General features: G+C 39.9%; 1 protein-coding gene across 6 annotated transcripts in view; it reads left to right on the top strand.

Moving 5' to 3' along the window:
• The window catches only part of ARMCX1 (armadillo repeat containing X-linked 1), a 44,754-nt gene extending 18,781 nt beyond the window's left edge, over positions 1-25,973 (top strand). Inside the window, exons 1-5 of one of the 6 annotated variants that reach the window (XM_023202879.1) lie at positions 21,174-21,933; positions 22,249-22,299; positions 22,423-22,470; positions 22,844-22,908; positions 24,083-25,130. In XM_023202879.1, coding sequence (XP_023058647.1) covers positions 21,744-21,933; positions 22,249-22,299; positions 22,423-22,470; positions 22,844-22,908; positions 24,083-24,370 — 642 coding nt within the window. In that variant the 5' untranslated portion in view covers positions 21,174-21,743 and the 3' untranslated portion in view covers positions 24,371-25,130. Of the gene's footprint in view, positions 1-982; positions 1,042-21,173; positions 21,934-22,245; positions 22,300-22,422; positions 22,476-22,843; positions 22,909-24,082 lie in introns of those variants that run through there. The other 5 variants (XM_023202878.1, XM_023202874.1, XM_023202873.1 and 2 more) reach the window with 5 other exon arrangements.
• Positions 25,974-27,235: the final 1,262 nt, after the last annotated feature.

The following is a 27,235-nucleotide window of genomic DNA, read 5'->3' as shown; positions in this document are numbered from 1 at the left end:
GATGTGGCCTTTCCTTGGTGAGTTGAGAGAAGGCGGGGGGGGGGGGGGGGGGGGAGAGGGAGAGAGAGAGACACTTTCTGATGTCTCTTCTTATAAGGGTACGAATCCTACAAAATCAGAACCCCACCCTTTTGATTTCATTTAACCTTAATTACTTCCTTAGAGGTCCTATTTCCAAATACAGCCACATTGGAAGTTAGGGCTTTAACATGTGAATTTTGTGGGGACACAACCATTCAGTCCATAATGGTTCTCAAGTTTCCAGTTCTTTACACAGAATTGGAGTCCTACTCTATGTTCAATCTCAGAATCTGGTTTTTAAAATGTATTTTTCATAGTTGTGGGGTGCCATAACAATTGCAGAAATCCAGCAGAACCTTCCTTCATCCTTCCCTACCCCAGATTTCTGCTTCCAAGTTAATTTCAATTTCTTTTTAAAATTACTTTTAATTCCAGATTACTTACAATTGTCTTAACTATTTCTTCTGATATTGCCTTTATATTTTTATCAACCATTTTATTTCTTGATTTTTAAATTTTATGTATCAGCTAGGACTTCCTACAGTGGAAGGATTCAGTTGTCTTATACCTCCCATCCTATACACAACCACACTTCTCCCATATTCTCCCAATATATTATTGTATCACTATATTATGTTAAATCAACATTCAGTGTTTACATTATATCTATGTAAGGATTTTTCACAATTGAGACATTAGAAGGAGAGGCAGATAAGTGCATAGACTCTGCCACTAGACAGCCTGGCTTCAAATCCTGAATTTGTCATTTAATAGCTACATGATCTTGAACAGATCTCTTTCACTCTCTGTCTCACTTTCACCATGTTTAAAATGGGAAATGGCATATCTCATACGATTTCTATGAGGATTAAAAGATTAAACACTCAGAGTCATACTTGGTACATAGTAATTGGCATCTATTATATGTTATTGTTGTTCATTGTATACATTTTTCCCCTAGAGTTCATGGATCGTTCTGTATTCCTGCTCCATTTTGGAAGATTACTCTTCAGGCCTAAGGTACAGCTATTGTCCTAGAAACTCCCTTGTCATCACAGTGGAATTTTCTTAGTCTCTTTTTCATGTTGGATTTTGCTTTCCCTACATTCTGTGGCTTCATCTTTCTTGATTTATGACCTCATTTTGACAAAATAAATCTAGGTTTATGAGAAAGAGTGTATAGTATATAAACACTTTGAGATTTTGCCTGTCTGAAAATGCCTGTATTCTACCCCCTTGACTGGTAATTATTGGATATAAAATTCTAAGTTTAGGTCATTTCCTTCAGAATTTTAAAAATTTACTTTTCAAATCAAAGCTGTATATGCATATAGTTTAAAAAAGCCAATATAGTCATGCACTGCATAACAACATCAATGATGGACAGCATATACGATGGTGGTCCCATAAGATTATAATGAAGCTGAAAAATTGCTATCAGCTAGTGATGTCATAGCCATTGTAATGTTGCAGCACAGCACATTACCTTTTCTATGTTTAAATGTTTAGATATGTAAATACCATTGTGTATCAATTGCCAACACTATTCAGTACAGTAACATGCTGTTCAGGTCTATAGCCTAGGAGCAATAGTTTATACTATATAACCCAGGTATGTAGTAGGCTCTATCATCTAGGTTTGTGTAAATACACTCTACAATGTTCACACAATGACTGTATCACCTAACAATGCATTTCTCAGAACGTATCTTCATTGTTAAGCAATGCATCAGTATAATCATAAAAGGCTAATGTATTAGTCCGCTTGAGCTTCCATAACAAAATTCCACAGGTTGGGTGGATTAAACAACAGAAATTTATTTTCTCATAGTTATGCAGGCTAGAATTCCAAGATCAAGATGCAATCAAGGTTAGTTTCTGGTGTAGCCTCTCTTCCTGGCTTGTATATGGCCACCTTCTTGCTGTGTCCTCACATGGTCTTTTCTCTGTGTGTGCATGGAGATAGAGATCTTTCTTGTCTCTTCTTATAAGGACACCAATCCTATCAGATTAGGGCTCTATTCTTAGTATCCAATTTAACCATAATTACTTCCTTAAAGGCTCTATCTCTGAATACAGTCACGTTAAAGGTTTAGGGCTTTAATATATACATTTTGGGGGACACGATTCAGTACATAAAAGCTTACTATGAAAAACAGCAATATCCTGTATCTCAACACTATTTCCCACACCCAGAAGCAATACATTTCTACTCTTTTAATGGATTATTTTGGTATTATCTGTCTATGTCAAAATAACATACTTATATTGTTTCTTGATTTTTGAGTTTTAAGTCCCTGACTTCCCACTATGGGAGATGAGTTTAGCTCTTCTTTTATACTCACCCCTGCTTACTGTAATCATACATTTCTACATTTCTTATACCCTGCCCTCCCAATTACTTTATTCTTGTTTAGTTATATTGACAATATTATGTTGACTATGTACTTGTTATTGAAAGTTGAGTTACATAGTACATTAGGATTATTTTTTCCTGTCCTGCACAACTTTTTATTTTCTCTAGATTTAATTTCCTTCCCCCTCTCTTTTTCTGTGTATTTATCACCAATTTATTTCCAAAATATACTCCCAATTATGTAAATATTCTTCCATTATGTTTAAATAAATTAGGTATTCTACCAATTTCATTTTCTGGACAAAGTTTCTCTTGGGAATCTTCTGAACTGCTTTAAACTAGACTGGTTGCACTCTAGGCATGCAACACAACTTTTATTTTGGGATCTCTTTTCACAATAATCTTGGTGACTTTCTTTGCTCACTATTGTGTTAGACTCACTGTTTCCTGGATCTCATATCTCCCTCTTTCTTGGTTTGTGCTCTCTTTTGGCAGAGCACATCTTCCAGTAGCTTCCTGAGAAAGTGTATATGCAAAGCACACTTTTGAGATCTTTCAGGTTTGAAAATGTCATTTTTCTACTCCAACACTTGATTGATAGCTTGGCTGGAGATGGAATTTTGAATTGGAAATTCTCTAAGAATTTTGAGGACATTGTTTCATTGTATTTTAGCTTCCAGTGTTGCTGTTGAGAAGTCAGATGTTACTCCAGTTCTTTTGTATATATTTGCTTTTTCACTAGGTAATACATTCATATGGTTCAAATTAATAATAAAAAAAATGCAGTGAAAAACCTCCCTCCAACCAACATTCTTCTTCCACTCAGTTCCCCTTTTCCCAAAACAGATAACTATTGTTATTAGTTTCTTTCATATTTCCAGGATTTCTTCTTGCACATGTAAGGAAACATAAATGTAAATATTCTTATTTTACCCCTTTTATGAAAGATAAAATGTAGTATATATACATGCATACATTCACACACTTGCTGTCCTGTTCTTTGCTTTCTTTAGGTTGTTTATTTGCTTGTTTTACTTAACAGTATATCTCGGAAGTCTTTCCACATGAGTACATAATTTACTCACATTTTACAGCTGCATAATCTCCCTTTGTGTGACTGTACCAATTTTATTTAGAAAGCTCTCTTCCAATGAATATTTTGATTATTTCCAGTCACTCTAATGACAAACATTGCTTCAATAAATAATCTCCAGTCTTCTGCCAGGGTCGAGGAGGGATAGTCACTGAGGTACTTGGAGTGGAAGAGTGAGGGTCTAACTGTTTTTGAAACATTTAACCAAGCCTCCTATTTTTGGTCTTATTTTCACCCTTGCTTATTAAAGAACACTATTCTCTGAGCTTGGGGGTTCTGTGAGATAAATTAGATTACTTCTCACCTTTTTCTACTTTAGGGATAAGATGCAGCTATCTCAAATCTAATAAGTTGATTGCAATGAGCCCATCTGTACTCCAGCTTCTAAACTTGTGTTACTGTTGTCTCCTATCCTTTTCTTTTTACTATTGTACCTTTAAATATATATTTTTTAATTTTACTTTAAGTTCTAGGGTACATGTGCACAACGTGCAGGTTTGTTACATATGTATACATGTACCATGTTGGTGTGCTACACCCATTAACTCGTCATTTACATTAGGTATATCTCCTAATGCCATCCCTCCCCCCTCCCCCCTCCCCACAATAGGACCCGGTGTGTGATGTTCCCCTTCCTGTGTCCAAGTGATCTCATTGTTCAATTCCCACCTATGAGTGAGAACATGCAGAGTGTTTGGTTTTCTGTTCTTGCGATAGTTTGCTGAGAATGATGGTTTCCAGCTGCATCCATGTCCCTACAAAGGACATGCACTCATCCTTTTTTATGGCTGCATAGTATTCCATGGTGTATATGTGCCACATTTTCTTAATCCAGTCTGTCACTGATGGACATTTGGGTTGATTCCAAGTCTTTGCTATTGTGAATAGTGCCGCAATAAACATACTTGTGCATGTGTCTTTATAGCTATATGCATATAGCTTTATAAAGTCTTTTAAGTTAGATAGGAGAAAAGACAGAATTATAACAAAATTCATTTATATTGTCTTTTATATTTACCTATGTCACTGTTGTTGCATGTATTGGCAGAACAGCCAGGGAAGCAGACCATCAATAACAACCCTTCTGGGATCACATACAATTTGGGGAGTTCGGAAGGCTATGTACCTATATGAAGCTACATTCACTTAGGAGAAATCAGAGAAGGATGGAGCAGGCTTGCAAGAATTCCTCACACAGACCTATAAACACAGGGCAAAAACACCAGTGGCACAGGGGCTTAAACACAACTTCTGAGCAAACACTGAACCACAAGCTACTCTGACCCAGGGGCAAATCCTAGAGATCCAGTATGAAAAACAAAATCAGTATCATCCTTGAAAGTCTAGAACAATGTGTGTATGCCCCAGGCTATGCCCTTGAGGGAGCAATCAGAGAAGGATCCTCCAAGCTACTAGTGGCTGAATGAGGTGGTGGAGGGGGGACAAGGAAATATGTATATTCACTGAACTGTGAGAGCCATCTCCAAGCCATCTACACATCCAATGGCAAAGGATAAAAATCTAATTGGCTAAAGGGGGCTTAAGCACAACCTTTAACCAATAAATAGCTTATGCCAACCTAGGGTCAAAACCTAAGTAGCCAGGCTAAAAGATAAAAATAAGTAAAAAATATCTGAGTAGGGACAACAGAGTTGCACATATTGGGGGAAATAGACTTCACAGAGTTATTTCAGCCAAGCCAACAAACAAACCCATGACCAAGCAAACAACAATCTCCAGGATGTGGGGCGTGGTTCAGTATTCAGGGTTGCTATAATATATTATCTAACATGTCCAGCTTTCAACAAAAAATTACAACACATGCAACAACAACTACATAGGTAAATATAAGACAATATAAATGAATTTTGTAATAACTCTGTTTTTTCTCATACTTACTTGACTTTATAAAGCAACATGTATAAATTTGTGTTGATGTTCATACAATGTATAAATATAGATTATTTTCTACCAAGATCTTCACTGTTTTCAACAATGCCTGCAGTCATAGCTTGTTTTTACCTTTTCCAAGTTAAGTCAGTACCCTCAAGCAGAGCTACAGAGTCCTTTATCCTTATGTCCTGCCTTTCCCCCTGGGAACAATCCCTGAGCCACTGCACCAGAGCTGCACCCAGGGACCTGCTTTTACCTGAGTGATGCCCCTACTCTGAGAGATAGTTCTAGGAAGGGGTGGCAGCTCCTGGTCCTCTTGTATTGCCCATTTTGTAATAGAAAATATATTTGAGGAAATAATTGTCAAAAATTTCCAGATTTGTTGAAAGACATACATTTATAAATTCAAGAAGTTTCGTGAATTCCAAATGGGACAATCTCAAAGAAGACCTCTAGGCACATCTTATTAAACTGCTGAAAATGAAAAGTAAAGAAAAAAATTTTGGAGTGATCGTTCCAAGATGGCTGAATAAGAACAGCTCCAGTCTACAGCTCCCAGTGTGATCAACACAGAAGACGAGTGATTTCTGCATTTCCAACTGAGGTACCTGATTTATCTCACTGGGACTGGTTGGACAGTGGGTGCAGCCCATGGAGGGTGAGCCAAAGCAGGGCGGGGCATCACCTCACCCAGGAAGTGCAAGGGGTCAGGGGATTTCCCTTTCCTAGCCAAGGGAAGCCGTGACAGATGGTACCTGGAAATTCGGGACACTCCTGCCCTAATACTGCACTTTTCCAATGGTCTTAGCAAACAGCACACCAGGAGATTATATCCCATGCCTGGCTCAGTGAGTCCCATGCCCACGGAGCCTTGCTCACTGCTAGCACAGCAGTCTGAGATTGACTACATTGGGGCAGGGGCGTCTGCCTTTGCTGAGGCTTGAGTAGGTAAACAAAGCAGTCAGGAGGCTTGAACTGGGTGGAACCCACCACAGCTCAATGAAGCCTGCCTGCCTCTGTAGACTCCACCTCTGGGGGCAGGGCACAGCTGAACAAAAGGCAGCAGAAACTTCTGCAGACTTAAACGTCCCTGTGTGACAGCTCTGAAGAGAGAAGTGGGTCTCCCAGCATGGAGTTTGAGCTCTGAGAATGGACAGACTGCCTCCTCAAGTGGGTCCTTGGCCCTCGTGTAGCCTAACAGGGAGACATCTCCCAGTAGGGGTCGACTGACACCTCATACAGCCAGGTGCCATCTGAGACAAAGCTTCCAGAGGAAGGTTCAGGCAACAACATTTGCTGTTCTGCAATATTTGCCATTCTGCAGCCTCCACTGGTGATTCCCAGGCAAACAGGGTCTGGAGTGGAGCTCAGCAAACTCCAACAGACCTGCAGCAGAGGGTCCTGACTGTTAGAAGGAAAACTAACAAACAGAAAGGAATAGCATCAACATCAACAAAAAGGACACCCACACCAAAACCCCAAATGTAGGTCACTGTCATCAAAGACCAAAGTAGATAAAAATCACAATGATGGGGAGAAACCAGAGCAGAAAAGCTGAAAGTTCTAAAAACCAGAGCACCTCTTCTCCTCCAAAGGATCACAGCTCCTCGCCAGCAACAGAATGAAGCAGGATGGAGAATGACTTTGATGAGTTGACAAAAGTAGGCTTCAGAAGGTTGGTAATAACAAAATCCTCCAAGCTAAAGGAGGATGTTCAAACCCATTGCAACTAAGCTAAAAACCTTGAAAAAAGATTAGATTAATGGCTAACTAGAATAAACAGCATAGAGAAGACCTTAAGTGACCTAATGGAGCTGAAAACCATATCATGAAAACTACATGACGTGTGCACAAGCTTCAGTAGTCGATTCAATCAAGTGGAAGAAAGGGTATCAGTGATTGAAGATCAAATGAATGAAATGAAGTGAGAAGAGAAGTTCAGATAAAAAAGAGTAAATAGAAATGAACAAAGCCTCCAAGAAATATGGGTCTACGTGAAAAGACCAAATCTACGTTTGATTGGTGTACCTGAAAGTGACAGGGAGAATGGAACCAGGTTGGAAAACACTCTTTAGGATATCATCCAGCAGAATTTCCTCAACCTAGCAAGGCAGGCCAACATTCAAATTCAGGAAATACAGAGAACACCACAAAGATACTCCTCAAGAAGAGCAACCCCAAGACACATAATTGTCAGATTCACCAAGGTTGAAATGAAGGAAAAATGTTAAGGGAAGCTAGAGAGAAAGGTTGGGTTACCCACAAAGGGAAGCTCATCATACTAACAGCAGATCTCTCAGCAGGAACTCTACAAGCCAGAAGAGAGTGGGGGCCAATATTCAACATTCTTAAAGAAAAGAATTTTCAACCCAAAATTTCATATCCAGCCAAACTAAGCTTTGTAAGTGAAGGAGAAATAAAATTCTTTACAGACAAACAAATGCTGAGAGATTTTCCCACCACCAGGCCTGCCTTACAAGAGCTCCTGAAGGAAGCACTAAACATGGAAAGGAACAACTGGCACCAGCCACTGCAAAAACATGCCAAATTGTAAAGACTGTCAATGCTAGGAAGAAACTGCATCAACTAATGAGCAAAATAACCAGCTAACATCTTAATGACAGGATCAAATTCACACATAACAATATTAACCTTAAATGTAAATGGGCTAAATGCCCCAATTAAAAGACACAGACTGGCAAATTGGATAGTCAAGACCCATCAGTGTGCTGTATTCAGGAGACCCATCTCATGTGCAGAGACACACATAGGCTCAAAATAAAGGGATGGAGGAAGATCTACCAAGCAAATGGAAAGCAGAAAAAAGCAGGGGTTGCAATCCTAGTTTCTAATAAAACAGACTTTCAACCAACAAAAATCAAAAGAGACAAAGAAGGCTATTACATAATGGTAAAGGAATCAATTCAACAAGAAGAGTTATATATATCCTAAATATATATGCACCCAATACAGGAGCACCCAGATTCATAAAGCAAGTCCTTAGAGACCTACAAAGAGATTTAGACTCCTACACAATAATAATGGGAGATTTTAACACCCCACTGTCAACATTAGATAGATCAACCAGACAGAAGGTTAACAAGGATATCCAGGACTTGAACTCAGCTCTGCACCAAGTGGACCTAATAGACATCTACAGAACTCTCCACCCCAAGTCAACAGAATATACATTCTTCTCAGCACCACATCACACTTATTCCAAAATTGACCACATAGTTGGAAGTAAAGCACTCCTCAGGAAATGTAAAAGAACAGAAATCACAACAAACTGTCTCTTAGACCACAGTGCAATCAAATTAGAACTCAGGACTAAGAAATTCAATCAAAACCGCTCAACTACATGGAAACTGAACAACCTGCTCCTGAATGACTACTGGGTAAATAATGAAACGAAGGCAGAAATAAAGATGTTCTTTGAAACCAGTGAGAACAAAGACACAACATACCAGGATCTCTGGGACACATTTAAAGCAGTGTGTAGAAGGAAATTTATAGCACTAAATGCCCACAAGAGAAGCAGGAAAGGTCTAAAATCGACACCCTAACATCACAATTAAAAGAACTAGAGAAGCAAAAGCAAACACATTCAAAAGCTAGCAGAAGGCAAGAAATAACTAAGATCAGAGCAGAACTGAAGGAGATAGAGACACAAAAACCCTTCAAAAAAATCAATGAATCCAGGAGCTGGTTTTTTGAAAAGATCAACAAAATTGATAGACTGCTAGCAAGACTAATAAAGAAGAAAAGAGAGAAGAATCAAACAGATGCAATAAAAAATGATAAAGGAGATATCAACACCGATCCCACAGAAATACAAACTACCATCAGAGAATACTATAAACACCTCTATGCAAATAAACTAGAAAATCTAGAAGAAATGAATAAATTCCTGGACACATACACCCACCCAAGACTAAACCAGGAAGAAGTTGAATCCCTGAATAGACCAATAACAGGCTCTGAAATTGAGGCAATAATTAATAGTTTACCAACTCAAAAAAGTCCAGGACCAGATGGATACACAGCAGAATTCTACAAGAGGTACAAAGAGGAGCTGGTACCATTCCTTCTGAAACTATTCCAATCAACAGAAAAAGAGGGAATCCTCCCTAACTGGCTTTATGAGGCTGGCATCATCATGATTCCAAAGCCTGGCAGAGACAACAAAAAAGAGAATTTTAGAGCAATATCCTTGACGAACATCAGTGCAAAAATCCTCAATAAAATACTGGCAAACCAAATCCAGCAGCACATCAAAAAGCTTATCCACCACAATCAAGTGGGCTTCATCCTTGGAATGCAAGCCTAGTTCAACACATGCAAATCAATAAATGTAATCCATCACATAAACAGAACCAAAGACAAAAACCACATGATTATTTCAATAGATGCAGAAAAGGCCTTCGATAAAATTCAACAGCTTTTCATGCTAAAAACTCTCAGTAAACTAGGTATTGATGGGATGTTTCTTAAAATAATAAGAGCTATTTATGATAAACCCACAGCCAATGTCATACTGAATGGACAAAAACTGGAAGCATTCCATTTGAAAACTGGCACAAGACAGGAATGCCCTCTCTCACCACTCCTATTCAACATAGTGTTGGAAGTTAAGGCCAGGGCAATCAGGCAGGAGAAAAAAATAAAGGGTATTCAATTAGGAAAAGAGAAAGTCAAATTCTCCCTGTTTGCATATGACATGATTGTATATTTAGAAAACCCCATCATCTCGGCCCAAAATCTCCTTAAGCTGATAAGCAATTTCACCAAAGTCTCAGGATACAAAATCAATGTGCAAAAATCACAAGCATTCCTATACACCAATAACAGACAAACAGAGAGCCAAATCATGAGTGAACTCCCATTCACAATTGCTTCAAAGAGAATAAAATACCTAGGAATCCAACTTACAAGGGATGTCAAGGACCTCTTCAAGGAGAACTACAAACCACTACTCAATGAAATAAAAGAGGACACAAACAAATGGAAGAACATGCCAAGCTTATGGACAGGAAGAATCAATATTGTGAAAATGGCCATACTACCCAAGGTAACTTACAGATTCAATGCCATCCCCATCAAGCTACCAATGAGTTTCTTCACAGAATTGGAAAAAACGGCTTTAAAGTTCATATATAACCTAAAAAGAGCCCGCATTGCCAAGACAATCCTAAGTCAAAAGAACAAAGCTGGAGGCATCATGCTACCTGACTTCAAACTATACTACAAGGCTACAGTAACCAAAACAGCATGGTACTGGTACCAAAACAGAGATATAGACCAATGGAACAGAACAGAGCCCTCAGAAATAATATCACACATCTACAGCCATCTGATCTTTGACAAACCTGACACAAACAAGAGATGGGGAAAGGATTCCATATTTAACAAATGGTGCTGGGAAAACTGGCTAGCCATATGTAGAAAGCTGAAACTGAATCCTTTCCTTACACCTTGTACAAAAATTAATTCAAGATGGATTAAAGACTTAAATATTAGACCTAACACCATAAAAACCCTAGAAGAAAACCTAGGCAATACCATTCAGGACATAGGCATGGACAAGGACTTCATGTCTAAAACACCAAAAGCAACGGCAACCAAAGCCAAAATAGACAAATGGAATCTAATTAAACTAAAGAGCTTCTGCACAGCAAAAGAAACTGCCATCAGAGTGAAGAGCCAACCTACAGACTGGGAGAAAATTTTTGCAATCTACCCATCTGACAAAGGGCTAATATCCAGAATCTACAAAGAACTTAAACAGATTTACAAGAAAAAATAAAACTAACCCATCCAAAAGTGGGCAAAGTAAGACAATCCTAAGCCAAAAGAACAAAGCTGGAGGCATCATGCTACCTGACTTCAAACTATACTACAAGGCTACAGTAACCAAAACAGCATGGTACTGGTACCAAAACAGAGATATAGACCAATGGAACAGAACAGAGCCCTCAGAAATAATACCACACATCTACAGGCATCTGATCTTTGACAAACCTGACAAAAACAAGAGACGGGGAAAGGATTCCCTATTCAATAAATGGTGCTGGGAAAATTGGCTAGCCATAAGTAGAAAGCTGAAACTGGATCCTTTCCTTACTCCTTATATGAAAATTAATTCAAGATGGATTAGAGACTTAAACGTTACACCTAAAACCATAAAAACCCTAGAAGAAAACCTAGGAAATATCATTCAGGACATAGGCATGGGCAAGGACTTCATGTCTAAAACACCAAAAGCAACGGCAACAAAAGCCAAAATTGACAAATGGGATCTAATTAAACTAAAGAGCTTCTGCACAGGAAAAGAAACTGCCATCAGAGTGAACAGGCAACCTACAGAATGGGAGAAAATTTTTGCAATCTACTCATCTGACAAAGGGCTTATATCCAAAATCTATAAAGAGCTCAATCAAATTTACAAGAAAAAAAACAAACAACCCCATCAAAAAGTGGGCAAAGATATGAACAGACACTTCTCAAAAGAAGGCATTCATACAGCCAACAGACACATGAAAAAATGCTCATCATCACTGGCCATCAGAGAAATGCAAATCAAAACCACAATGAGATACCATCTCACACCAATTAGAATGGCAATCATTAAAAAAACAGGAAACAACAGGTGCTGAAGAGGATGTGGAGAAATAGGAACACTTTTACACTGTTGGTGGGACTGTAAACTAGTTCAACCATTGTGGAAAACAGTGTGGCGATTCCTCAAGGATCTAGAACTAGAAATACCATTTGACCCAGCCATCCCATTACTGGGTATATACCCAAAGGATTATAAGTCATGCTGCTATAAAGGCACATGCACACATATGTTTATTGTGGCACTATTCACAATAGCAAAGACTTGGAATTAACCCAAATGTCCATCAGTGACAGACTGGATTAAGAAAATGTGGCACATATACACCATGGAATACTATGCAGCCATAAAAAAGGATGAGTTCGTGTCCTTTGTAGGGACATGGATGCAGCTGGAAACCATCATTCTCAGCAAACTATTGCAAGAACAGAAAACCAAACACCGCATGTTCTCACTCATAGGTGGGAATTGAACAATGAGATCACTTGGACTCGGGAAGGGGAACATCACACACTGGGAGCTATTATGGTGGGGGGGTGGGAGGGATGGCATTGGGAGTTATACCTGATGTAAATGACAAGTTGATGGGTGCTGACGAGTTGATGGGTGCAGCATACCAACATGGCACAGGTATACATATGTAAGAAACCTGCATGTTGTGCACATGTACCCTAGAACTTAAAGTATAATAATAAAAAAAAAGTGGGCAAAGTATATGAATAGACACTTCTCAAAAGAAGACATTTATGCAGCCAACAGACAAATGAAAAACTGCTCATCATTACCGGTCATCAGAGAAATGCAAATCAAAACCACAATGAGATACCATCTCACACCACTAGAATGGCAATCATTAAAAAAAATCAGGAAACAACAGGTGCCGAAGAGGATGTGGAGAAATAGGAACACTTTTACACTGTTGGTGGGACTGTAAACTAGTTCAACCATTGTGGAAAACAGTGTGGCGATTCCTCAAGGATCTAGAATTAGAAATACCATGTGACCCAGTCATCCCATTACTGGGTATATACCCACAGGATTATAAATCATGGTATTTTAAAGATATATGTATACGTATTGTTATTGCGGCACTATTCACAATAGCAAAGACTTGGAACCAACCCAGATGTCCATCAATGATAGACTGGATAAAGAAAATGTGACACATATACACCATGGAATACTATGCAGCCATAAAAAGGATGAGTTCATGTCCTTTGTAGGGACATGGATGCAGCTGGAAACCATCATTCTCAGCAAAGTATCGCAAGGACAGAAAACCAAACACCACGTGTTCTCACTCATAGGTGGGAATTGAACAATGAGAACTCTTGGACACAGGGCAGGGAACATCACACACCGGGGCCTGTCATGGGGTCAGGGGATGTGAGAGCGATAGCATTAGGAGAAATATCTAATGTAAATGACGAGTTAATGGGTGCAGCAAACCAACATGGCTCATGTATACATATGCAGCAAACCTGCACGTTGTGCACATGTACCCTAGAACTTAAAGTATAATAAAAAATAAAAATAAAAAAGTGGTATATAAAAAAAAGAAAACAATTTTAAGGTCGTTATAGGAAAATAACTCATTACTTCTAGGGGAACAATAATTTGAATGACTGGTTTTCTTATCACAATGAAGGCCAGAAAAGAGTGGAACGTCTTTAAAGTATTGAAAGAAAAGAATTGCCAACCCATAAATCTACATCCAGCAAAAATATCCTTCAAAAATGAAGACAACATGAAAATATTCTCAGATGAAGGATAGCCAACATAATTTGTTGCCAGTAGACATACTGGACCAGAAATGTTAAAGGAAGCTCTTCAGACTAAAGGAAAATGATACCAGAGGGAAACTTGAACGTCGGGAATGGAGAAGCAATAGAAATTACAAATATCTGGGTAAATAGAAAATACTTTTTTCCTCTTTTGTTCTTTAAAAATAACTGTTACACTAGTTTCCTATTGCTGTAACAAATTGTATAAAAAGTTACCACACACTCGATTGCTCAAAACAAGACAAATATATTATCACACAGTTCTGGAGGTCAGAAGACTAAAACGGGTTTAAAGGGCTGTGTTACCACTGGATGCTCTAGGGGAGAATCTATTTCCTTGCATTTTCCAGCTTCCAGAGGCTGCCTGAATTCCACTGTTTCATTGCCTGATTCTATTGTCACATCTTTTTCTGACTCATCTGCCTCCTTCCTTCCTTTACAAGAACCCTGTGATTACACTGGGCCCACCCAGATAGTACTAGATAATCTTCCTATCTCAATATTCTTAACATAATCACATCTGCAAAGTCCTTTTTGCTATATGAGATAACATATTCACAGGTTCCAATATGTAGACATCTTTGAGGAGCCATTATTCTTCCCACCACAACAACTGTCAAGGATTCAATAATTCTTATACAATTTCAAGTGTTCTAGAGCATAGGAAAATGTAGCAATGTACCCAATTCGTTCTCTAAGGCTAACATAATACTTACATCCAAACAAAGAAGAATAGAAGTAAAAAAGTAAACGTGAGAGGTCAGTCTAACTTAGAACTATAGACGAAAATATCCAAAATAAAATAGTAGTAAATTCAAGCTAGTACTGTGGCAAAATAATAGAATAGTGCAAATAGTCATATTTTTATGTCTATGTTATCTTTGCTAGATTTTAGCATCAACATTATGGAGGCTATGCCTGGACTCAACAATACGGACTTCTACTCACCAAGGCTGATCTTGTACTAATACTAAGTGCCCAACCTGACAACAGAGAAGATGATGAGCTTCTGTAAGACACCATTCCTTAGGGGTATCAGTCAGTCCCATGGTCGTAGGATTATTACATGGGACACCTTTCATCATGACAAAAACAGAAACTTTTCCTCATGGAAATGAACATGTATTTTAGACACACGTTTACCTTCTTTGCTGACAATGATCCTGTCATCACCATCTCCATGGACTTCCAGAATGCCTTAATCATCATCAGGGTACCCTACACAAAGTTGTCTCTGACCAAGGAACTTATTTAATGACAAGTGAAGTGCACATCCAAAGATTCACTAGTCTTTACTAATTACTTTACCATGCAGAAGCAGCTTGCCTTACACAAAAATAAATAACTTACTGGAAGCTTAGTTATGGGATCAGCTGTTCCTGTGAGTACTGTACGACAAAATTGCAATAGATGCTTTAACAGAACCACCCATATATTGTGCTTTTTCCCCCCATAGTGAGGTTACACAGGACTAGGAATAAAGAAGTCATGAAAGGAATGACCCTTTTCACTATTACACCAGTTAACCTACTGAAGAAATATGTGATTCTTGTTTTCTGTCTTCATAACCTTGGACTCTTAGGTAGAGCAGGGATGAATGCTTTCACCAGGGAATAAAGCCATGATTCCATTACATTAAAAGCTGAGACTATATTCTGGCCATTTTTGTCCTCTCCTGCCACTGAACTGACAGGCAGGGAAAGGGGCTGCTATAGTGGCTAGAGGGATTGAACCCAATTACTAAGGGGAAATAAGGTTGCTGCTATACAAACAGGGAGATCTATGCTCAGAGCCCACGGATACTTACTGGGGCACCTCCTAGTACTGCTTTGCCTAATAGTCCTGGTAAGTGGGAAAGTGCAGAAACTCAATAAATACAGAATTGAAGATTAGGGTCACTACGTCAGGGAAATAATTTTGACCAGGTTGCTGTAAGGGGAATATGAAATGGGTGATAGAAGAATGAGGTTGATTATTAACTTGGCCTCATGATCAGCTTCAGAGAGAGACTGTAACAGCTATGCACATCTTTGTTAATTTATTTTTTTCTTCCTTTCCTCTGTTTATATGAAAAACACTTGAGACAATTGTTATAAATCAGGTTTCAGGTGGGCGAATATGGTTGAATTAGCATTATCCCGTAACAGTACAATGGCTGATGGGATTTTTTTTTGTCCCTGCTTCCCTGTTGGGAGAATAGAATAGCAAGAATAGATGCTGAATGTGAAAGGAGTAGGCCATGGTGGTTAGTCTTTATTTTCCCACACATCCTTATTAATTTCCTGTCCTTCTCTGTCTTGTTCTATGCCCTGGGAGGCTGATCCTTAGGGGCTGCATCCCCCAGGCTCCATTTGTAATTGACTTCTGCTTGGGATTGGTCAATGGAATGCACTAGCACAGCTTTGGCGGGAAGAAGAGAGAAGACAATGTATTTCTTCACTGCTCCCACTCTGATTTGGACTATGTTTTACTGGCAGTGACTACATCCCTTCAAGATTTTAGCTTCTTCCAGAAGTCCCCTCCTCCATGACTCTAGCTCTCACTAGGCTCCAGAAATACTATTTCTTCCTCTTGCCCTTTTAGGCCTAGGATAATAGCTACCTGCTATTGCTAACCTCTGGGTGCCACAAAATTGCTTGTTGGGTCTCATAATCTTGCACTTCCCTCTGTAAGTAGTCTCTACATTAAAGTCCCTTGAACCATCTGATTTAGATTGTTTTTTCTAGCTAGGACTCTGACTGAGGTGCTGGTGTGAGGCCTAGAATTACTGCAGCTATTTTGATACCATTAAAATGCACAGTCAAGGATAAAGCTTATATGTAAGGAATGATGCAGAATCTTAGTCAAATTGTACTTAAAGTCGGATAACTTCTGGATGCAACTTACTGAAGTAAGAATAGGTGGATATTTCTTAAATATGACAAAATATATACATTTTTAACAAGAAGCCTTTCATGTTTAAGGGATAAACACTAGAAGCATTTCCATTAAAATTAGGAAAAAGACAAGAATACCAGTTATTTCCATAATTATTTAACATTGTTCTAGAAGTACTAGTTAATGCAATTAGCCAAGAGAAATAAATGTAGTATTAATATTGGAAAGGAGGGGTCAGGCAAGATTATCATTACTACAAATGAAGCAAATCTAAGAGAATCAACTAAAGACTACTTGAAACCTTTGGAACTCCATTAAAAGGCTGATTATGAAATCAATAGATTAAAAACTGATCACTTTCATATACAAAAACAACAAACAAAAATGTAAAAAAAGAAAAAAATCCAAATGACAATAAACATGGGAAAAGATAAGCTACTTTTGAATAAACTTAACAAAAAACTTGTAAGACATATCCATTCATTCAGTAAATATTGATTGATAACCTACAGTGTGCCAGGCAATGTTCTAGGAGTTATTTTTATTGAAAAACTTTAGAAACCCTGCTGAGAAAAATAAAGACAAATAAGTAGAAAAACTGGATTGTTGAATGGAAAGATATTCCTGTAAAGATGCCAATTATCCCTCAGTTAACTTATAAATTATATGCAATGCAAATTGAAATTAAAAACGGTAGTTTTTAGGGGGACTGTAACAAAATAACAGATTTTAGTCAGTAAATAAATACATGTGAATAGGCAGGGAATGATAAAAAAGATGAGTTATGAGAGACCTTACCCTTCAGATATTGAAACATATTATGAAGACACTATAGTTAAAACAGTTTGTTATTTAAGAAGAAAGAAAAGATAACCGATTAAAAGAATATAATAAAGAATAAAGAACTAGATACAAACATATGTGGATGTTTAGATTATGATAATTATGGTAAAGATGGCACTTTAAATCAGTGAGCTAAAGAGGGGATTATCTGATAATTAGCATTAGGACAATTTACTAGCCATTTGGAAGAAAATAATTCCATATGGATCAAAAATTTAAATATAAAAGGAAACGTAAAAATTAGGAGAAAACACAGATCTCCCTAAGCAGGACACAAACCTCAAAAATGTAAAGAAAAAAGTTGGTAAATTTTATACTGTAGAGATGAAAAATTCTATATAGTAGAAGTCCAAAAAAATTATAAATCAGGAAAATATTTATAACACTTATGAAAGTCAAAAGACTCATTTGCTTAATTTGCAGAAAGTTCTTATGTATTAGTAAGAAAAAGATGAACAACCTAGTTAAAAAATGAGGAAAGACAGTACACAGAAAGATAAATACAGATGCTTAACAAACCTCTAAGAAGATGTTTAATCTCACTTATAATTAAATAAATTATTTGGAGCACAACATAGAATGCACATCTATCTATCTATCGATATATATATTTATAAATTTAAGAGATGAAAGTTGGCAGCATGGGTAAAATTTAAAATGAGCACCCATTTTGACACAAGTATTTTACTTCTAGGAATTTATCTTGAGGAAATAATACAATAGTTGTCAAAATATATGTATACAAAAGTCTTCACTGCAACATTTTTGTAGTAGATAAAGATTAGGAAGAGGTTAAATATCAATCAGTAAGAGATTGGTTAAATTCTGGTAAATCCACGCTACAGAATATTAGTGTGTCTGCTAAAAAGATTTACATGACATATCAGGTGAAAAAAATAGTTATGCAGGATAATATGCATAATATAATCCCAAATTATTTTAGAAAGATATATGTGTACACACACACATAATGTATCTACATATATTGTTTGGTAATATATATGAAACAACAACAAAACCTGTAAAGAGTCACCTGAAAAATTAACAGTGGTTTTCATAGGATTTTTCCTAGGATTGAAGTAGGTTGGTTATCACAGTAGTTATCAGAAGGGTGGGGGAAATTGAAATTTTTTATTTTCTGTTCCCCTCTTTTCCTAGTTACCACCTGCTTTCCTTCATCTCAGCTGAAAACTTCATTCTCTGCCGCAGTAAGGAAACTTTCCCTGATTCTCAGACTATGCCACTTTTTAAAAAACTACATTAACAGAGGTTTTTTCCTTTACAGTATTTCTCTCTCTCTCTCTCTCTTTCTCTCTGTGTGTGTGTGTGTGTGTGTGTGTGTGTGCGCGCGCTTATTCTTTTAAGGTCTTATTTCCACCATGAGAGAAGAGTCTGTGTTGTTTTTGCTTACTAATACATACCCAATAAGCTCAGCACTTGTGGCCACTCTCCCTACTTCCTTTCCTTCCCAGTATTATGATGTGGACAATTTAATTTTCCTCAGTCTTATATAAAGGGTTATAAAAGTGCAGCTTTAGGCATCCCCCCAAATCATCCATACACAGATGAAGAACACATGAAAAACAAACAGCAAATGTCAGGTTACATTAAACAATGGAATATTAAGGGCACTCCCATTTACTTCAAGGATAAGATCCGGAGGCCCTCAATCACCATTATCATTCAAGCTAATTCTGGAGGTTCTGGTCAATGGAATACATGCAGAAAATGAAAGAATACGGAATATAAATACTTGTAAAGAAGAAATGAAAAACATCATTTGCAGATATTATGCATGCATACCTAGAAAAACCAAAAGTATCAGTGAAAAAACTATTAGAAATAATAAGAATGGTCACTAAAGATAAATATATCATAATTAATTACTTTACCTGAGACAAACAATAACCAGGTAGAACGTGCAATCATAATGGGAATGTCATTTGTATAAACAAAACACAAATATAATAAGAAATGAATATAAAGAAACATAACATTTATTGAAAATCTCAAAAGTTGGCATGGATAGAAAGACTCCATTTTTAAAGATAGAAATTCTGTAATTAAAGTGCAGATTTATTGCAAGTACTGCAGTAAATGTCAATTGTTTTGTTTTGTATATTGTTCAACTTGGACCTTGACACATCCACATACATATACTGTATATTTGCAGGAAGAAAGGTGAATATCATTGAAAGAGCTTGGCGGTAGACTAGGCATTGCAGGGCAGTTTTGCATTCTACTTTACAGATTTCTGCACTTAAAAAAAATAAGTATATAACTAGAGACAGAGAAGAGGTGAGAGGAATAGACTATCTTTCTTTTTCTTTTCTTTTTTTTTTTTTGAGATAGAGTCTTGCTCGTTGCCCAGGCTGGAGTGCAGTGGCACAATTTCAACTCACTGCAACCTCTGCCTCCTGGGTTCAAGCAATTCTCCTGCCTCGGCCTCTCAAGTAGCTGGTACTACAGGTGCGTGCCACCACTCCCGGCTAATTTTTGTATTTTTAGTAAAGACAAGGTTTTACCATGTTGGCCAGGCCTTGAACTCCTGACCTCAAGTGATCCGCCAGCTTCAGTATCCCACAGTGCTGGGCAGGAGTAGATTTTCTGTTGAGGGGATATATAGCTTTTTTTTCAGGAAAGTATTAGTAGTTCTTACTTTTTAAAAGTCATACATGCCTGTGAGAATCCGATGAAAGCTATGGCTCCTTTCTCCACGAAAATGAATATAGGTATGCACACAATCGCAGGTGGTCCACAAGGTTGTCCGTGTGAGAATGCCTACTCTGGGTTAATCCGTGGGGATTGTTCCTTGGTCACACATTTGGCTGAGCGGGCACCAAGGTGGATATGAACTGGCAGGCAGTAACTCTGCAACAAGATTAGGTTCTCTTTTTAAGGAAGCCAGAGGCCAAGAAGCCCAGCGGGCTGCACCTCTCTGGTCAGGTGGTGGCAGCACACAGTATTAGGAGCAACTACTCAGGCACCATGAATAACGGCAAGAGGGGTAGGTAGGAACAGTAAGTCCTTCCATGTATTGCTGAGTTACCTCTGTGGGAATTTGAGGAAGGAAGGGAAGGAGCCAGAGGTCTTTACTCTGATTGGTCACCTGAGTAAACGTGGCATTTACCACCTTGGTCACTCATCTATATATATTTTTGGAGTGAAAAACAGACCAGTGCCTGAATACAGGGGATGAGAGGCTATGGAATGTGGAAGGGTGGGAGGGCAGCACCTTCTTCCGCTGTTGACAGGGCAGGGAGGATTAGAACGTCTCTGCATCCCTCACACCCTCAGGTGCCTCAGCCTTGGTAGACTGGAATTCAATTCAAAGGTAGGTGATCAGAGTAGCCATCAAATCACCATAGGTTCATATAACAGTTGGTCAAGACTTTGGGATGTTAAATACATACTTTAATTAAATAAGACAGGGTGGTGTTGCTTTTATCTTATCAAATTGCAAGTTGATTCAAAAATTGAAAAAGTAAGGAATCATTTGCGTAAAACCGCCAAGATTAGACAACTGGTTGTCTCTTTGTGGACTAATTCATAGATCATGTAAAAAACCCCATTTTTTTTTCTTAAGAGATAGAGGCTTGCTCTCTGTCACCCAGGCTGGAGTGCAGTGGTGAGATCATAGCTCACTGCAGCCTTAAACTCCTGGGCTCCAGCAGTCCACCCACCTCAGCCCGCTTTTCAATTTTAAAAATGAGTTATTTTGTTTTAAAACCTACTATTTGGCTGTAACCAGTAAAAATATTTTCCTTCTGTTACAAATAAAATAACGAAATTAATGAGGCCTGTTGGGTTTTCTCTCTCGTTTAAACTCTCCACTCAAAAGAAAATAGCATCCTTTTATTTTCTCAATATAAAAGTAATGCATTACTGATTTAAAAACAAATGAGCAGAAAAGTTTAAATAAGACACTCCCACGATCTGTCTCCTTTTCCAACACCTTGCTCCACATTTTACAGGGGTGCAGAAGAAATATTGGACATTCATGACTGGTGGTGGGGGGAGGTATAGAGAGAGACAGTTGGACTGGGACTAGAGAAGATAAAAAATTATTCCTCGAAGAGAAAGAAAAGGCCAACGGACACGGGAGCAGATACAGCCTCTCCCTGTGCCAAAGCAAGGCAAATTCCAACCACAAAGGGAAGCTACTTCTGGTCTCCGGGATTGGCAAAGAGGAAAATGAGTGGCAGGACCTGATGTGTCAGGGAAGGAAGGGGAGGGCCGGCTTCTGCGGCACTGCTGATGGGAGTGGTAATTGGGGTCCTGATCTCACGGTTGACGTGGCCCTCACGTGAGCTGGAGCCGACGCGTGCAGACGTCCTTCTAATCCTAGTCTTCGTTTGGTCCGGTTGCACTCTCCCTATCGCCCAGAGGGCGAGAGGGCCTGTGGCCTGGGGGAAGGAGGACGAGGTTACTGCCTGGATCCCAGCAGGTTTGTGTGTGGATGGGCGTTGCCAGGGGATCCCTGCGGCGCGGGCAGTGAAGGGTGGAGGCCGAAGGGGGAGCAGTTCGCTTTCTCCAAACCCTTGCAGTATTCCTGTCCCTTACTAGAACAAAAATGGTGGACCTTGGGGCCGGATTCCAGGGGCGACCCCAGACTCGGGCGTGGTGGGATCTCTAACATTCAGGGCCTTGAATCAGGGAGGGCAGATATTCGGATTCATATCCTGTGTGCTGGTCCATCTACCAAGCCAGAATCTTGGGGCTGTGCGTCTGTCTGACAGTCATTCCCCTTTTCTTTCAGTAGGGCGCTGGGCCATTTGGGAACAAAGGAATAGTCTGCCTGGAATCCCTGCAGGTCAGTGTAAAGCTGGGGCTGTCCCGCGGCCCCCGGAAGGACTGGGATGACTGAGGTCCTTGCCTTGACTTGGGCCCTTTACCGACTCTCAAGCAATCTTCCTGCCATTTTTTTTTTCTTTAGGAAAAAAGGATGTAACAGTGCCTGCAGGAAAAGTGCTTGTCATTGCGGGTAGGGTGCGTTGGGGAGGGGGATAGAAGAGATCGGTTGGTTTTGTTTTTCTCCTCGGATTTTCCATATCCCCCCTCTCGCCCCGCCCCGCTTCCAGTGGTTTGAAAGGGGTGTGGTTTTTGCTGGGAAAATGGCCGACCGCTGGGGCTGCGGGAGGGAGGGCCGGAGGCGGGGACCGGGGGTGGGGGAACACTGCGTAGCGGGAGGGCTGGTGTCAGCGGAGTCCAGAAAAGTGAGGGTAGGGTGACAGACAAAAAGGTAAACTCCGTTGACAGCCAGGACGCTGAATTAGGAAAAGCGGATGTTGGAACTCTCCGAAGTGCTTTTCTGTCCGCTGAGCCATCAGTTTCTGCCTTGTTGCTTGTGTCTGCAGATCTTGGGGCCGGAGGCCAGTCCAACCTTTGGAGCAGGAAGAAACGCAAAGTTGTCAAGAACCAAGTAGGTCATAATAAGGGTGATGGCATTATTTGGGGGTGGAGCATGGTGGCGACTGCAACTCGAGTGGGCCCGTGGATCCCCTCCACATCTCCCTTCTTCCCTTCTTACCTACACCATTTCGGATCTTGCAAAATAAATTGCTCTGCAGGTACAAGACAGGGGAAGCAAATAGCTGAGAAGGGGTGGGCGCCAAGAGAGTCCAGGGGTTGGGAGGATGTTACTCCAAATTACTGTTTGAGGTACAGTGTCCTTGGTGTTGGTCCGTCGACCAAGCACTCACTTCTGAAGTTTGTCAGTCTTGAAGGTTTAGTGGAAGCAGAAACCGAGGTAAGGGAGGTAAGAAATTGCTCCCGAGCAGAGGTAGTTGGTATAATGACACGGGGAGGGGGGTGGTGAGTGGGGGTGTCCTGGTACCTTTGAGATGGAGGAGTTGGCGGAGGCAAGGACAGAGTTGGAGACCTTTATGCATTTCACGCCAGTCCGGCTTTTAGATATTCTCACTTCATTTTGATACAAGGAAAATGTTAACAATGAAAATGTGTGGCGACATCTTCGGAGGATGCCAATGATAAGAGTAGGGGTGGAGGTGGAATGGAGGGTTAGAGGAATCATCGAAGGAGGAAGAGGGACGGAGACAATGAATTCCAAAGCTGCACCTCTGTGAGGAGTGGAGGGCAACAGAAGGCGGGAAACATCGGGCAAGGCAGTTGTAAAGGGCTGGGAATTCAGAAGAGGGATGTATGTCCCGTCCCGGGTGATATCTGTATGTCCCCCTAGCTCTCAGCACCCCTCCTCGCGTCCTTGTCTGCAGGTTTGCACGGAGCAGTGCCCTTGGAAGCAAGAAAGAGAAGTAAAAAACTGCCTGGACCTCTGTGGGTGCATGTGGGGGCGCCACTGTTCCCAGGACATCTGAAGGGCAGGATGGCAGGGAACTTTAACATTCTGGGGCGAGGTGGTGGAACGTGAGGTTGGAGAGTCTTGAAGTGGGGAAAATTTCCAAACTTAGCTTCCGGATGGAAGAAAGGAATCAGTGGTCTAGATATTAAGCCCCGAGTTTGCCAATATATCTGTATTTTTGTACGTTTGTTTGTTTTGTCGTTGTTTCAGTCTGTTTGCGTGCAAAGACACAAAAGGAGGAGGAGCCTGAAATCTGAACTGCATCCTTTATTCCTAGGTCAAGCTGCCTCAGAGCCGGCCAAAAGTAGCTGCAGACTCCGCCCGCGACGTGTTCGCGCTTCTCTGGGCCAGAGCGAGCGTGTTCTGTGCTCCGGTTAAGAGATTTGTCCCAGCTATACCATGGGCCGCACTCGGGAAGCTGGCTGCGTGGCCGCTGGTGTGGTTATCGGAGCTGGTGCCTGCTACTGTGTATACAGACTGGCCTGGGGAAGAGACGAGAACGAGAAAATCTGGGATGAAGACGAGGAGTCTACGGACACCTCAGAGACTGGGGTTGAGACTGTGAAAGGAGCTAAAACTAACGTTGGGGCAGGGTCTGGGGCCAAACTTCAGGGTGATTCAAAGGTCAAGCCTGAGGTGAGTTTGGGACTCGAGGATTGTCTAGGTGTAAAAGAGAAGGCCCATTCAGGATCCCACAGTGGAGGTGGCCTAGAGGCCAAGGCCAAGGCCCTTTTCAACACGCTGAAGGAACAGGCAAGTGCAAAGGCAGGCAAAGGGGCTAGGGTGGGTACCATCTCTGGGAACAGGACCCTTGCACCGAGTTTACCCTGCCCAGGAGGCAGGGGTGGAGGCTGCCACCCCACCAGGAGTGGATCTAGGGCTGGCGGCAGGGCAAGTGGAAAATCCAAGGGAAAGGCCCGAAGTAAGAGCACCAGGGCTCCAGCTACAACATGGCCTGTCCGCAGAGGCAAGTTCAACTTTCCTTATAAAATTGATGATATTCTGAGTGCTCCCGATCTTCAAAAGGTCCTCAACATACTGGAGCGAACAAATGATCCTTTTATTCAAGAAGTAGCCTTGGTCACTCTGGGTAACAATGCAGCATATTCATTTAACCAGAATGCCATACGTGAATTGGGTGGTGTCCCAATTATTGCAAAACTGATAAAAACGAAAGACCCCATAATTAGAGAAAAGACTTACAATGCCCTTAATAACTTGAGTGTGAACGCAGAAAATCAGGGTAAGATTAAGACGTACATCAGTCAAGTGTGTGATGACACCATGGTCTGTCGCTTGGACTCAGCTGTGCAGATGGCTGGGTTAAGACTGTTAACCAACATGACTGTGACTAATCATTACCAACATTTGCTTTCCTATTCTTTTCCAGACTTTTTTGCTTTGTTATTCCTAGGAAACCACTTCACCAAGATACAGACTATGAAACTAATTATAAACTTTACTGAAAATCCAGCCATGACAAGAGAGCTGGTCAGTTGTAAAGTACCATCAGAATTGATTTCCCTCTTTAATAAAGAATGGGATAGAGAGATTCTTCTTAATATCCTTACCCTATTTGAGAATATAAATGACAACATAAAAAATGAAGGGCTTGCATCATCCAGGAAAGAATTCAGCAGAAGTTCACTTTTTTTCTTATTCAAAGAGTCTGGAGTTTGTGTTAAGAAAATCAAAGCACTAGCAAATCACAATGATCTGGTGGTGAAAGTAAAAGTCCTGAAAGTATTAACCAAACTCTAATTTGGAGTCTGTCCCAAAGAGTATTGAGGTATTTGCACTTGGTACAATGTGTTTTGTAAATTCTTTGTTTTTCATTGTGAATATATGGTAAAGAGATCTTTTCAGCTGCTATTTTGGAATAATGACTATCATATATCATAACAGTGACTGATGTTGGTTTTAATGGTTGGGTTGAGGATGAACCATTTTAAGGATGCCAAATAGAATATTAGTACTTGTACACAGAAAGAATTTATTGATTTGATCTTATTACCTAGATTGAGGTATTTTTACTCTTTCCTCTACCTAAACTGACAATGAATTAGTTATACATCATGAATAAGCTACACTTTTATATTAGTTTATATTTGTTAATCTAAGACTTGTGTTCCATCAATAAAGTTGTGTTTTAAGCAGCAGAAAAAAAAGACATTGTCCTTGTCCTTCAGTTTATGATCTGTTTGGAAAGGTAAGATATATGGAAACTAAAACAAAGAGATATTAACAAACCCAGGAGACCATCAGTGCTTAGAGGCAGCAGAAACAGCTGCAGGCAACAGTGCTCAAGGAAAGTTTTACAGAGGAGAGCTCTTAAGTAAGCTGGGTTTGAAGGACAGGATACAAAAAGTCAGAAGCGCACTCAAGACAGGAGGAGGGATGAAAAGAAAGGCATGGACATGGGAATCCTTCTCCAGAGAGAAGTGCTGGCCTGCTGGAATGAAAAGTGTAGGGAGGGTAGTGACGAGAGAGAGAGTCAGGCGGTAAAGGTGAGTCCTGTTCATGGAGCACCCCTAACTGCTAAACTGGGGTGTGTGAATATTACTGCATCCACTCCTGGGAGACATCAAGGCCTTTTGTGACCAGAGGAATGACAAGATGAAAGGAAAACGATATAGTAGATTTATGTGCGGCAGGAGTCCAAGCTGGGGTGGGATAGGAGTGGTGACTGGAGATTGGAAAAAACAGGAAGCTACCACAAGTTAGTCCAGGCATGAGATAATAAAGGTGTGAAGTTTTACTGGTGGCCATGGGAATGGTAAAGAGAGGATGGAAATGAGAGACCTTTTGAACCAAAAAGTGCTGAGATGTATTCTGGAGACATACAAAGAGGACCAATTTTATTTTAGGGTCCTTGGGGTATTTGACAGAAAAATGTCCTCTTGGCCAGTTCTGGTATTCATGTAAGTAAATAGTTACAACTTTGGAATAATAAGAAAGAATAAGTTTTAGTGCTTGTATCAGATTTCCTTTATAAGGTTAGTTAAGGTGGGGCCTTTATGGAACCATAGAGAGTGTTGTTGGGATACACATAGAAAATCTACCTCGCTCCCACGCCTCAGTGAGGGTGAGGGTGTCGGGGGAGGAGCACTCTCAAATTGCTGGTGGGAGTATACACTGGTGCAAGGTCCATTGGAATATATGCACATCCTTTGACCCTGTAATTCCACTTGTAGAAATGTATCTTTAGGAAATAATCACATAATTGGCTTGTAGGAAGCTGTGCATCTTCAAACTGTTTGGAAGGGTGAAAAATTGTAAATCACCCAAGTATCTCAAGATAGGCAGTTAGCTAAATAAATTAATGTATGTCTACCCATTTAAATATTATGCAACTATTGAAAATGTTGATGGACATCTACATTTACCTACATTAGAAATTCAGCATATAGTTTTTTTAAAAAAAATAATT

The sequence above is a fragment of the Piliocolobus tephrosceles genome, chromosome 12 (assembly GCF_002776525.5).
Source record: "Piliocolobus tephrosceles isolate RC106 chromosome 12, ASM277652v3, whole genome shotgun sequence".
Lineage (NCBI taxonomy): Eukaryota > Metazoa > Chordata > Mammalia > Primates > Cercopithecidae > Piliocolobus > Piliocolobus tephrosceles.
Note: the sequence above shows the minus strand (reverse complement) of the source record. Positions and strands in the feature narration are given on the sequence as shown.